This window comes from Syngnathus leptorhynchus, chromosome 11, assembly GCF_054491065.1.
Source record: "Syngnathus leptorhynchus isolate UIUO chromosome 11, UIUO_Slep, whole genome shotgun sequence".
Classification (NCBI taxonomy): domain Eukaryota; kingdom Metazoa; phylum Chordata; class Actinopteri; order Syngnathiformes; family Syngnathidae; genus Syngnathus; species Syngnathus leptorhynchus.
Window position 1 is genome coordinate 738,806 of NC_141205.1, and position 14,230 is coordinate 753,035.

General features: G+C 42.4%; 2 protein-coding genes across 4 annotated transcripts; both read left to right on the forward strand.

The window, feature by feature from the left end:
* The first annotated feature begins 892 nt into the window (after nt 1-892).
* On the forward strand, nt 893-2,619 carry snrpe (small nuclear ribonucleoprotein polypeptide E). Its single transcript, XM_085924698.1, has 5 exons — nt 893-1,070; nt 1,473-1,499; nt 1,588-1,650; nt 1,988-2,066; nt 2,439-2,619. Exons 1-5 carry the CDS (start codon nt 1,017-1,019, stop codon nt 2,492-2,494), a joined length of 279 nt encoding a protein of 92 aa, XP_085780824.1. The 5' UTR covers nt 893-1,016; the 3' UTR covers nt 2,495-2,619.
* A 33-nt stretch (nt 2,620-2,652) lies between these two features.
* Nucleotides 2,653-10,795, forward strand: LOC147048682 (cell division control protein 42 homolog). 3 transcript variants are annotated; one of them, XM_085924696.1, is made up of 7 exons: nt 2,653-2,796; nt 3,036-3,157; nt 4,092-4,217; nt 4,394-4,466; nt 4,794-4,903; nt 5,068-5,265; nt 9,407-10,795. In XM_085924696.1, exons 3-7 carry the CDS (start codon nt 4,113-4,115, stop codon nt 9,494-9,496), a joined length of 576 nt encoding a protein of 191 aa, XP_085780822.1. In that variant the 5' UTR covers nt 2,653-2,796; nt 3,036-3,157; nt 4,092-4,112; the 3' UTR covers nt 9,497-10,795. The 3 variants fall into 3 exon arrangements, with proteins under 3 accessions (XP_085780822.1, XP_085780821.1, XP_085780823.1); XM_085924695.1 differs by having other exon boundaries at nt 2,772-3,157; XM_085924697.1 differs by lacking the exon at nt 9,407-10,795 and adding an exon at nt 6,868-8,926 and having other exon boundaries at nt 2,772-3,157.
* The last annotated feature ends 3,435 nt before the right edge of the window (nt 10,796-14,230 follow it).

The following is a 14,230-nucleotide window of genomic DNA, read 5'->3' on the forward strand; positions in this document are numbered from 1 at the left end:
ATAAGGGACAGTCTTGGCACAAATGTGAGGTCTGCATCTGCAAAAACAAGAACAGTGACAACTTCACTTGATGATGCTGGCGTGGCTCTGCTGATTTTTTTTGTTCAGAATTGCAAACGAAATTTTCAATGATATGTGCGTGCGTGCGGGCACTGCAACACTGATAGGCCAGTATGCTGCTTTGCTTTAAATAGTGTTTACAGCAAGCATGTGTTTTTATATGATAACGTTATTGCAATAATTCCAACGATAATACAATACAATACAATACAATACAATACAATACAATACAATAGATCATTCTTTATATAGCCCTTTCACAACAGCTGTCACTGTAAAGCAAGAATGGGAAAGAATTCACTTTCAAAGCTTAAACAATCGTTTATCGAATGTTGTTTAAAGAAAAGATGATGTAACACATGACCCTGTTCCAACTTTTTGGGAACGTGTTGCAGCCCAAAGATTCTGTTAATGATTATTTGCTAAAATAACAACAACAATCAAGTTAATCAGTTTGAACATTAAATCCCTTGTCCTTGTAGTGTGTTCTATTGAATATAGTTTGAAAATCATTGCATTCTGTTCTTATTTACATTGAACGCAAGATCCCAATTGGGCTTGTACAACCAATGTATAATTTGAAACCAAACGTTCCCTTTCCTCCTAAATGAGCAGCCAGCCTATCACCCATTCATCAATGTCAGGCAGGCTTTTTATACATCTGTTGCTATTTCAGAATCTGATCATCATTGAGAGCATTGACTGAAACATACTATGTGTGCATAGAAAATAAATGTTCATTGAAAATCCTGCTCGTTAAAATGGTTTACTAGCACGGAACTCTTTCTTTATTGGGTTCAATGTAGTAATGACCTCCTACAAGGAGTGGCGCTGTTGTGAAACTGAGCTGTCTCTCGATAACCAACGGAAGTTCAAGCCCGCCATTGACCAAAACGCGTGTGATTCGAATAAGGAGCAAGGCCAGTAATCTTCGTCTAACGAAACGATTTAGAAGAATGGCGTACCGAGGCCAAGGACAGAAGGTTCAGAAGGTTATGGTTCAGCCCATTGTATCCTTTCCCCTTCTCTTTTTTGGGGTGAACGACACAGAACTCCCTCTTTTAGCTTTAGCAATTAAGCTAACGCTTTCGTAGGAGATGTTAGCCATTCTATTATTTTGCTGCATATTTCAAGCCGGTTGTTGTTTAAACATTCAGCTCTTGTAGTGTATTTGGTATACATATTTCGGATCGCCGACAACTAAAATTGTATGCTCAAATAAATCCGTCTATTTGTATGTATTCAAATTGAATGTAGCGCCAAAATGCTAATCGGTACGTGTGAACTGGAACCTGACTGAATAGATTGTACACAAATGAAATACATGTTTTGAATATATTCGATTGTTCTGCTCTCTGTGATTCATTTGCATCACTCTACTCGTCCATATATTCTTTGACCACAACAATCAGAACTTAATCTTCCGATATCTCCAAAATGTAAGTACTTAACCGTTTTCTTGCTCGTCTGTTGATGCTTTGTGTGAGATTACAATTTGTTTTCTTTCTTTCATTCACTCACTCACAGCGCTCGCGGATCCAGGTGTGGTTGTATGAGCAGGTCAACATCAGAATAGAGGGCTGTATCATCGTAAGCCAACTTCATATACAGTACTGCTCTGCTGCAAGAATTGGGGCTCTGCACTGTTCATTTTATCTGCAAGGGAAATGATTTCAAGTCATAGTTCATATATTTATTTTTCATCATCACAGTAACGAAATGCTATTTGAAAACGGAAAAACATTGGACAGAATAGTCGCATCAAATCAAGCTTCAACTGTATTTGTCATGGCCAATATTTTGCTTCGTAAAATAAAGTACCAATGTAAATTGAGTTTTATTTAAAATGTAGAAGAAATGCAACAGTTGCCAACAAAAGACTCTATTTTTGTCTGCAGTTTTTGACTGTTCTGTTTGATATGTTTAGGGTTTTGATGAGTACATGAACTTGGTTCTTGAGGATTCTGAGGAGGTCCATATGAAGACAAGGAACAGGAAGCCACTGGGTAAGAGGTTACTTTATTGTCTGAAGGGGGTATCGCACCGAGCGATCAAGGTTTGCATAAGTACGTTGTTTTGTTGCACTATCAGAGTAGGGAAGTATTAACCATAATCTGAACTTCAAAAATACAATATTACCACATATTATGATGTGTTTGGTCAATTATTACATCACGTGTTCCTGCTCAGCAGTGCAGTGTCATCATCAATTCAGTTCACAATGTCGTGTTGGACTGAACCGGGCCCAAAGTTTTCTTTTGCTGCTTTTGATATTGTAACATGACGACAATGAAATTGTAAGTTTTAGTATTGCATTATGAACCTCACTTTACTTTACTTTTCTGATCCGCATCCGTCTTTCTTTCTGCCTCTTCCAGGAAGGATCATGTTGAAAGGAGATAACATAACCTTGCTGCAGAGTGTGTCCAAGTGACATCAGCAAATCCCAACCATTCATGATGAATAACATGTTTTTGTTTCCTTTATTGTGACGTGTTTATGGAAATTGTCCATTTCTACAGCAAATGTTCATTTTGAAAATAAAGTTTGTCATAATTATCTCGGAATTTTTAGACGTACCCTAATCATTAGGGTCATTGGCTTAGATTGCCATCTTGTGGCAGACAACCGTAATCCATCTAGTATGTAGGTCAACCCACTAGATGAGCGAGCAGGCCAGCCAGCTAATCCAGTCCAAATAACTTTGGAGGAATTGCATTGTCTGCTCTGAAACTGGTGAGTGGCGTTTGAGGTGTTATTTGGACTTGAATGACTACACCCTTTTCTACTACTCCGGGGATTATTTCAATTTGCTGATCTGGCAGATAATTGGTGATATTATCTGACCTGTTTTATTCATTTTTATTATTGAAATACAAGTAGACTGTCCAAAGTGGAGTGGAGTCTTCCCAAATTGAATACGGCGTTCTTTCTTTCCCCCCAAATTGAATACGGCTTTCTTTCATTTGCTCTAGTGCAGTGCAGTGCAGTGCGTGTCCCTGTTCGGTTGCCTGGGAAGCCCCAAGTACTGACTGACTAAGTGAGTGAGTGAGTGGAGCTGCCAACGCCCGACGCAAAAACACCATCGGGAGATACGGTAAGGAAAAAGACACCAATGTATATATATTTGATTCTCTCCTTGGATTAGCTTGATATTCTTTGAATTCTTGTGTTGACGTGAAATGAAGCGGTGGGAAATGTCCGTTGCATCGCTTTAAGATTAGCCCCTTGCATTTGCTAGCAAGCTAATTTACGTGACCACTCGCTAGCGAAGTAAGACGCTTTAAGACATCCGTTTAGACTTTCAACTACTGCAACGGCATTAGAACGACTTTACGCGTGTGCTTGAATACGGAGTTTCGATTAGGCTTGATTCTTTTCGAATATACATCTTGACAGGAAAGCGGCCATTTGGACACAAGCCTATGAAGCCGTTTTATCAGCCGACGCTAGCCTAGGATGTCGTCGTTGTGAAACGTTTGAAAGATTTCATCGGAAAACTTGCAGAAACAGGGCGTTGAAAATGATCGGCCACTGATCGGTTCATCATTGCGATGCTTCTTCGATTGGATGGATATCAGCCGATGGGGAGTGGGGGTGGGGGCAGATTGAGGCCACACAAGCTAAGCTAAACTAGGCTAAACTAAGCGTTCTCTGTGATCTTTCGCTTGTCGTAAACATGGGACAGACACACTGTTTCTTCCCCGAATACGCCACAGATCGCCTGTGGTGCACATTTCTATTCCTTGATTATGGATTATTTAGGAGTATAAAATTGAGAAATCAAATCCTTAGGATGGTCTGCTCTCAGGGTGCTCGGTTGCATCTCCCCCCCGTACAGAATAGCCAGATAAAAATGTAAAAGGAATCCAGTCTTAGTTCTGGTGCTAGTTTAGTACCGGGGCTCGGTCCCCTTCCCAAATGGCGTTTGCTCTGTCTGGCATGCGCTAATGCACATGACGTACTGCCTTCAGTTTGTTACTATTACAATTGCACATGAACTATTCCTTTTTTTTTTTTTGCTCTTCTAGGTATTGAATGATTTGTGAAGAATGCAGACCATCAAGTGTGTTGTCGTTGGGGATGGTGCAGTGGGTAAAACCTGCCTGCTCATCTCGTACACCACAAACAAATTTCCCTCCGAATATGTCCCCACAGTAAGTATTTGGGAATCTGAAAAGTCAATGATTGAATTAACAACACCTGATCAAAATTCTGCTCGATCATAACAGTTGATTTCTTGGTGAATCTGTGGTTATAAAGTATTCATATACTTTAGGATGTGGGACACAAATGGGTAAATTTCTCCCCCCCCCCCATGTTTGTTTTGTAGGTGTTTGATAATTATGCTGTGACTGTAATGATCGGAGGCGAGCCCTACACACTGGGCTTATTTGATACCGCAGGTACGCATTTAATTCACATTTGTTCATCCAGAGAATTTACATGAATTTCATTCCTTTGTGTTTAGTCTAGTGCAATGTGTACGGCATGTTGCAAGAGTCGCACGTTATCTGCTTACATGTAAAATTTGTAATGATGGCAGCTGTTGAGGTAGTTCGGGGGCAAAGGTCAGGAAAGTAATGCATACAGTACAGTACATCAATGAACACAAACATTATATTTGCCTGTTTCCTGTGTGTGGTTCACTCAAACCGCTTCACACAAATGTAGTCCGATATTGGCTCCCTACCGACCTCTGAAAATATACATATTTGATGTGCTTTTTCCAGGTCAGGAAGACTATGACAGGTTAAGACCTCTGAGTTATCCCCAGACAGATGTGTTCCTTGTGTGTTTCTCCGTTGTGTCCCCCTCATCATTTGAAAACGTAAAAGAAAAGGCAAGTTCCTTCCGCCGTCTTCTTATGGCTATATTGATCGTGTGTCAACCTGAATTAGCTAAGAATGTCTTGTTCATACGACCAAAAGAGCCATCCAGTTTCAAGTCCGAATGGGATCCAAATGAGATTTTGTGTTGTTGCCACAATTGCCTTTGTGTATGCAGTGGGTTCCAGAGATCACACACCATTGTCCAAAGACCCCCTTCCTGCTAGTCGGCACCCAGATTGATTTACGAGATGACCCCTCAACTATAGAGAAGCTGGCAAAGAACAAGCAAAAACCTATTACTCCGGAGACAGCAGAGAAGCTTGCCAGAGACCTCAAGGCTGTGAAATATGTGGAGTGCTCAGCCCTCACACAGGTAATGTATTCTTGATACATACGTACGTACACTTTTCAACATTCATAATCCGCACTTGGCAAGAAAATGGAGGGGGAAAAGAAAAGTGCATGTGGAAATCCCAGCCCGGCGTTTGCACACAATGCCTGAAACGCTTTTTCTGACATTCTGATCCCCCCTCGCCGGTTTTATTGAAATAGAATCAGTACTCGTCTCTTGAGGTTTTGTCAAATTTTATTGACAAAAAGAAAAGAAAAAAGATTCGTAAATGTAGGCTCACAAGGTTTGAAGGACAGTGGCTTGAAAATATAGCCTATGACTGTTGTGGGACCTTTTCATTGTGTACTTAGTATCAATGAGTAGAGGGCTTAGATCTGGTCTTTGGATCTGAGCTATTATTAATCTGATATATGCACAACCTTCTTCCACATTCAGCAAAAACATTTCTTCCTCAGTGCAGCAAACAGCAGAATAGATTAGATGTCTACAATGTGTTTTTTTTTAGCCACCAAAGATGACGATAGCTGATGTTCAGACTTTGTCCCTGTGTCTGCGTATCGTCATATTTAGATAGAGGGTTAACAAAAAACTATTTGAACAAAAAGAATCAGTATTAAATCAAAATGCGAGTGCATCAAATCAAACGGAGCCGTAGGAGAAAATAGTTGTAGGAAAATACAAACTTTGTGAGTGAGTGAGTGAGTGAGTGAGTGAGTGAGTGAGTGAGTGAGTGAGTGAGTGAGTGAGTGAGTGAGTGAGGGAGGGAGGGAGGGAGGGAGGGAGGGAGGGAGGGAGGGAGGGAGGGAGGGAGGAAACTTTTAATTGATCCTAACTTTGGGTCCCTGGGGAAAAAAAAAGGTTGCCAACACTGTTAAATTGTTGCTGCTCAAATGAAGCCATTGATTTGCTAAACTGCTCCGCAAGGGGAAAAAAAAATCATGAAATCCTTTTTGGCACGACCTTTGTCACTATGCCTCTTTACTGCATTTTAAACACTGAGTATTTGAGGAATTGTACATGGATATTGTCAATATTTGGTTTAAAGTTATGACTGAAATTGATTGATGGAAAGGAGTTCACTCCTGGACTACTGAATCCTTGTTGGTGGTTTCTCTTATGTGTCCTGGCCTCCTTCAAGAAAGAAAATAAATATTTGACACCCCCCCAACTGTCCTTTGTGACCATAAATGGGATCATTTGCCTATGAAGTTGTGCTAAGTACACATCTGTCCCCCCAATTTGAGAAGGACTCTTGTTCTACTCACACATCTTCTGATGGTATAGTTTAAGAAGGAAAGGGCCAGAGGTATTGTGATTTCCAACAACCTCACACCAACAATACAGCGACATCCATTTTGGCCCTGCCACACTGCTTCCTTCCTTCCTTCCCTCCTTCCTATCACCATTTGCTAATTTGCTGATGTAATTTCCTTTTTCCTGTAGTCCTCCTCCTTGAATGAGTGGTAGGAGTAGAGTTCAACTTTTTGGGTTTGTGCATGTACCTAAGTGGTCAAGCGTTACCTCCAATTCCTTCTTTTGTCATGTTCATCCTGCCTGTCCTCTCTTTCCACACCTTTGTGTGCTAACTGAGATATTGTTGTCTTCCCTCTCTTGCCACTGTAGCGAGGGCTGAAGAATGTATTTGATGAAGCTATCCTAGCCGCCCTAGAACCTCCTGAGCTGCAGAGACAAAGAAAATGCTGCATATTTTAAACAATGTGCAAGTGCTACGACTTGTGTTGACTGCTAATTGTAGGAATTTCTCCTCTAGAAACTTCTTTCAACCCATTTGCACATTCATATTTACTATCCAGTTCAAAAGGCTGTATTGACAATGCTTCACTGCTAACGGTCATTCTTTCTGTCTTTGGTCACTGGTTTGTTTATGTTCCAAAAGTTGTCATTCCCTGTTAGCGGCAGCTTACTCACTTTAAATTCAACTAAAACGGGAGACGCGGGGAGTCCCAAACGTACTGCTCGCGCCGCTCAGCGGCAGCAGCAGCAGCCCACTCTTGTAAACGGGCCTGGCTGTAGTTTGTGGTAGTACTGAGGGCTAGGCTAAATCAAGTCCCACACTTGTGTCAGCACACCATTCTGCAACACTCAGCATGCATGTCCTCTTTTATGAGAGACTAGTAGAACATGTCATTAGCCAAATTTGACCAGATGTCCATTATTGTTTTGACAAGAGAACGATGATTCAGTCTGGCTTTTATTCAAGTGAAAGTATAGCAGGAATTTGGGATGCATTCTTTCCCCCTAGTAGTTGACACAATGACGTCGTGGACTAAACTTGGCATGACTTTGTACTTCATTCAATCCTTGAAAAATGTACGAAAGCATAAAAAAAAAAAGCTATCTTGAGCGCAAGGGGACGTTATGTAGTTTTCTTTTAGTACAAGAGTAGGGAAATGATATGCACGCTATCATATTGATCCGGTCTATTATGTGTTTCCTTTTGACTTGTTTTAAACACATACCTAGTAGGGGCAGAACAATGTAACCTCGAGAGGTAACCGACACTCCCCGTCTGTAACTGGTGACAATCAAATAGTTTGGTCGCCACATCAGAAGCAACAAAGCAAAGGCACTGAACACAATCTATCATTATGTGTGGATGTTAACTGTCCACTGTCTGTGGCTTCCAAAATATCTGTTGACATCCACAGCCAAGAGAAAGAAAGTGCTTCGGACACTAGCCGCATTTGCAAACAGGCGCTGGAAACAAAGGGATAGGAAGGAGCCTTTCTTTCACTGTTTGCAAATGAAAACAAGAAAGAACCCATTTCTGCATTCTCAAACTATTGACAATTTCATAGAGTCATCAAATGATTACAATTGTCCAAAACCTGATGTCAGCTTCAAAACGGTCATTATTCTTGAATTTCTCTCGTTCTTATTGTAAGCAGACGGATTATAAGAAGACATTTTTGCTTTGGCAAATGATGGACAGGTTAAGTGCAAAATAAAATGGATGGAATAATCAATAGCATAGTCAGTTCTAAAAATATTTCACCAGCATGTATAACAAAATGTGCAATAGCGCAAAACACTGATCAGTAAAATAATAGACACCTATTTAATCATTTGATTTCAGCCGCTCACAGGTAAATGTTGTGTTTGATTCAAATAGAGGAACACATTGATGGACATTTTCCCCTTCCGTTCCAGACCAAACCAGTAACTGTCTAATTAAGTCATGCAAAAAGTACATCTAAAAGATCTATTTTCAGTCATAGTACCAATAACTTGTAACTGACGTCCAATTATTGGATCGAATAATCAACTACAAAATGTTAACAATGGCAGCCCTACTTGTATTTCTTATATAATACTTGACATTGTCATCACGAGACATTTTTTTTCTTAAATCAGTGGGATATGATGGTATTTTGGAAACTCCGACAAATATACCTAACCAAACATATTGATAGAAACCCCTCAATGACTTATTTTTATTGTTATGCCCCAGACAGAAAAACGAAACAATGCAAAGAAAGCATTGACAGTGACACTATGTCCATGCCATGGTGAATGTATGTCAACGTTTGACCAGGACCATTTGAAACTATTCTTCAAACCTTTGCATTGCTTTTTGTTGTAACGTAAAGATGTTATTACAGTTGTGTGGAACGAAAAAAGAAAAATCCAACATATAATAAAATACAAATGATCTACACTTTCTCTGCTCCCATCTTTTTCTGGAGTTTATCAAAACGTAATAAATCCAATGGCACGTTTTATGGTGTCAAGTATCTGTTTATTGTGCAAATGAAATTGAACTTGGATTCCATATATGGCTAATCAACAAGCGGAAGATGGTTCGACGGTCTGTGATGGCGTGACTTGGCCAAAATAGAACACATGCTGTTCCTCCGCCCCCCCCCTCCACTTTCTTGTGTTCAATTTGATTTGCCCTCTTTGTGCTGTTGCCCTGACACAGTCATGAAAAGATAAGTTGAGATCCAACCAACATCACCTTTCTTCAAATGTTTTTGACATGGCTTTTCTTCCCTTTTCACTGAGTCACCTTATTGTCTAGTCTTAGTTTTGAATAAAGAAAAATGCCAGGATGTTTTAGCCCACTTCATTTTCCTTTGTTTGTCCTCTGCATGTTTGCACTTCCCCCTTATTTAGCCTGTGTATTTGTTTTTGTTCACAGAAAGGCCTAAAGAATGTGTTTGATGAGGCGATATTGGCTGCATTGGAGCCCCCAGAGCCCAAGAAGAAGCGCAAATGTGTGCTGCTATGAGAAGCCCATCTTTTTCAAAGCATACATGTCTAACACGTACTTTTGCATCATACATATTGTCCACCCGACACCCGAGCCCAACCACATTACCACGACTCTGCTAAGGCCGATAGACCTCCAATGGCACGACTAGAATGATTCCAGCCGACCCAAGTTTAACTGTCTTTGCAATAAGGAGCTTCACCCCTAAGTGGTCCGATTTGGGGGTAGCAGCTTATGCAGGCTTTGCACAGATCGATGGGGATTCAGATAGCCAGCTTATGTACGTATAGGATTATTGAGCTTTCAAATGCAATCAGTGATGCTCGCTATTAAATGCCCTGCCCAAACGCGTTCCGCTAGTTGTCTTCAGCCATGGTGGAGTCCCTTCCTAATTGTCTCGGCACCACCGGAAAAAAAAAGAAAAAGGCTCTCCTTGGTATTCCCTCTGCGTTTACTGGTTGTTTTGTTTTTGTTTGCCAACGCCCCCCCACTTGATAGTTTGACTAATATTTATTACTTGTTCCACACATTTAACCACTAAGGGAACTGTCGGCAATACAGTTAGTAGTCCGTTGAATTCAACAATGTTATCTGACATTATTCACTTTATTTATCTTGACTTGTTTACGGCGAGGAGACAACTGGTTGAAATATTCCCACATGAATATTTGTCCTTAAATGCAGGGAACTTGAACTGTTATGAAAGGTGCTCCTCCTGCATTGTAGAGTGCAGCGAGAGCTTTCGCCCAGGGCGGGCGCTGTAACTGTCACCTCACTCTTGAAGATGCGGCCGGCTTGTCGAGTGTCTGCTTACCTTCCTTCCGGTGTGGCATTTGCTATTTTGTCTCCAACATTCCAAAACACAAAGGTGAATTGAAGACTAAATTGCCCGCCCGCATGTGTGAATAGTCACATTTGATTCGTAGCCAGTCCAGAGTCCGATGAGCTTAAGCCCCACGCCAAACGGACCATGCTCAAGCCTGTAAAGTGGCCGTGAGATGCCGCACGTTCCATTTGTAGGCCGATATTTTCTTTTCACCCCTTTTGTTAATAGCACACATTTTGTCTGCCACCCCTGCCCGACCTATTGTTTCACTTGTAAGTAATATAATAAACATTATACCTGGCATTCCTTCACTGCTTGGTTTTGCCCTTTTGGTTGGTGGCTTTGAGTTGGGTTGAAATCCATCCAGCCCATGTCAGTATCATTACTATAACCTGTTGTTTTGGTGAAAAACCAAATGCTTTTGTCAAAGGTCTTTATTCTTTGTATGATGCATTCTTAAAATGATTAAACTTATACCTTAATTGCCTTTACCACTTTCACTGTCACTCATTGTTGTTACCAAACAAACACCTCAGTCATTTGGTTTTGCTCAGTAGGTCAAGTAGGTTTAACAAACCACAAGGTGGCACTGTTTGGCCAAAAACGACCGATGATACCTGAGGCCTATGCTCCTGTTTTTCTGCACAAGCCAGTGGGTGAATTACCAAAGTACAAATAGTAGTGAGTGTATTGCTCGACGACTTTTCGGCTTATTTATCAATGGTAGCCTGGCAAGCCAAAGCCACTTTGGCGAAATGGCTCAGGAGTCCAATGTGTTTTTCTTGTTTGTGGGCAATGTCTGCATGCTGATTTGAATGATGCCATCATCAACAAGGTCTCAGAAAGTTGCAGTCGCCCACGCGTGCACGCATGAAACTCCCGGTGACCTCACTCCCTCGTTCACGGCTCATTCTTCCATTGGACATTAGGTAGTGGACCATTAAAGCCGGAGCGAGTAAGTGGCATTAGGGCGGCTTTCGGGCCCACTGTCTCAAGAAGAAAGTTTCCTCGGAAGACAGTCCAATGAGCGCTAATGTGATGGGCTTCCTGTGCCTGCCGATTGCTTTACTATCGACGTCCAACACAAAGCATTAGTTTGGGGGATACCTCGCTCTGTTGACGGACGGCCTGAGTGAGGGTGGGAAAAGGAAAATACTGTACTTTGGCCCACGGACAACGTTTTCCGCCATAATGCCTGCTCAGTCAGCAGAGTCGAGCCAAAAGAATACATTTAGGCACAAAAAACGATCTTTTTTTTTTTGCATCCAGGTTCGATTGGCTCTTCCTGTCATTCCTTAATCACGTTAAGCATCTTATTGAATTTCCACGCTTTCTCACACGACGCTAAATGTTTTGTATGGATTTTCTTTCATCAGAGGCCATGGAGTGAGCAAACTTTCTGAGGGATGAGGAAGGGCTGAGAGGGAGCTTACAAGTGAGGAGCAAACAATGCACAATGGCCACTGTACAAGAGGACAATGGCCTTCAATTGTGCTTCCTCCTCCTTGAAAGCACATTTTGAAAGAGTTTTGCGTATTCTTTCCATCAAATCCCCGACGCACCCAACAGGCTAGCTTCAGTGAAGGCTTTTTGAAAGAAGAAATGAGATGGAAGCCTGTTTTCCTTTCATGCGTCATTTGTTGTAGAGTCTTGTTTATTGAGCTCTGTTTGTTGTTGTTGTTGTTGTTGTTGTTGCACCAAATAAGTGTGACTTTTGCCCTCCTTTGCCTGAGGGCAAGCATAACAACAGCCAAGTTGGACTCCCCTGCCCTCTAGCGTGGCTTGACTTTTCAGAGCGCACGTCCTCCGTCCCTCCCTCCCTCGTGTTGTCGAATGTGAAGAGGCCGTTGCTTGTTGTTCCTCACCTGGCAAATCTCTCCTCCGGCTCAAACTCCACAGGACCGGCCGAAAGGAAACCTCGGAACCGCAAGCCCTTGTGTTTATATTTCCATGATGAGTCCAACCTGCCCAATCAGAGCACCGACTGGCCTTGAACTGAAACCGTATACATTTTTACCATCCGAGGAAGCCGGCCGGCGGGAGGGAACGCACGCTGCTGCGTTAATTGCCGGGCCGGGCTGGGCCTTGTAGCGCACCGAGTCCAATGCATTTAGCGTTTCTAATTGGGGCGGAATTTCTGTGTTTATGTTGGCGCTGGTTGCCAGAGATGGACCCCTCCAGACAGTCACACTAAAGCACCATGGAGGAAGAAACCCAAGCTAGACTTCCTTTGAACCAAGAAAAAGCTCGGCCGTTGTTTTGAGCGCTTTACTGGTCAATTCATATGACGTGTCAGAAGCCTTTTCGAGGTAAACTTGCCCAGTTGTTGCGAGCGTACCTCTCGCCCCAGCTCTGTGCACCTCTTGCATAACATGAAATCCAAAACCATGGAAAAATTACAGCACATTGAAAACACACACACACAGACGCACAGTAATTATTTTCTCTTCTCATTCCTTCTCCTGTTTACACCCAATTGTGTCAGTTGGAAGCGGCGGGTGCAGTCAATCGTTCTGTCCCGAGGATCTTTGTTGTCGGGTCCATTTTCACACATAACTTGTGCCTTTGCGATCACAAAACTAAATGAGGACAACGAAGGATTTTTATTTTCAAAAACCACCGATCGATCCTATTACATTCCCAACACGTGTAGCAAAAATCGCCATGACTGAGCATTTTTCTCATCCAACAGTTTTTTAAAAAAATATTCTCAGACCTGCGTATACGTATGAAGATGTCGCTGCTCCACCCATTACGATAGTATGTTGTATGTCCGGCAACGGCAGCATAAATTGGCCGATTGGAACACGAGATGGTCCAAACGATTCCTAGAGGTAAAGTCAAGAAGTCGAGCAATTGGTCCGACTCCGTCACCCGGACTTAAGTTGCAGACTTTTTTTTCTTAATTTGTTCCACAAGCTTGTCAGCAGCTACTCTGCTAAATGTATACAACATTGATTCATTTACTGCCGACCCACCCGCACAGAGTGGTGAAATGTGTCCAGGTGGCCATTTTTTTTCTTTCCCCCAAGCATCAGCCAGTTTGCGATGCTCTTTTCCACTGCGGCGGGCGAGGCAGACGCAGCCTGCAGCCTCAAAGCCACTGACAGATAAATGGAGGTACAGTCACCATACACCAGTGCATGCTATATGCACGGAACAAATGTTTATTGGCTGGCTGGCTGGCTGCAGACTGGCTCACATTTTGTTAGTGTGATCGGACAGCCGAGAGGTTCTGACAGCATGTTGGCATGGGCTGCTGTGGCCCCGGGTGACGGCGACATACCTGTGGCTGCCTTGTGTACTCGGCGGGGGCACGTGGTGACCATTAAGCAAACAAGCAGCAGCAGCCGAAGCCTGGAAGAGGCAGCTTGCGCTTGCGGTTTGCCAGCCGCCGACTCACCCGACATGTATGTAGTCAGCAAAAAGAAAACACTCGCAATGTACTTCATTCCTCTCATTTGTACTAATAATTGATGTGTGATGCTTCAAAGGAGATCAGGAATCCTACTCCGGGCTCATGCTCTTCTACAGGGCCAATGCAACTCAAATATGGTGTCCCTCTAAAGACAAGAAAGGCACGCACTTGATTTACCGAATGGTTGAATTGGACTTCACTGGCCAATCACTGAGCGTATGGGTTGTCAGCCGTGGGACTTTGAGAAGCCTTGCTTCAGAATTACCCTTGATGTTAAACATGTTGCTAAAAATTGTCCGTTTTTTCTCACTATTTGTCACTGAACATTGTAGAGCTCAAAGTCAAACTTGTTGGTTTATCTTAAAGACCATCTTTTAAAAATGACACACGGAAAATTAGGCATCACATTTATTCAGTGGCCCGTTGATGTCTCTCTGAGGGCCCTTTGGAAGAGACACGTGTTTATGATCAGGCTCTTTGCGCCTGGCCTTGCATCAAATGTTCCTTC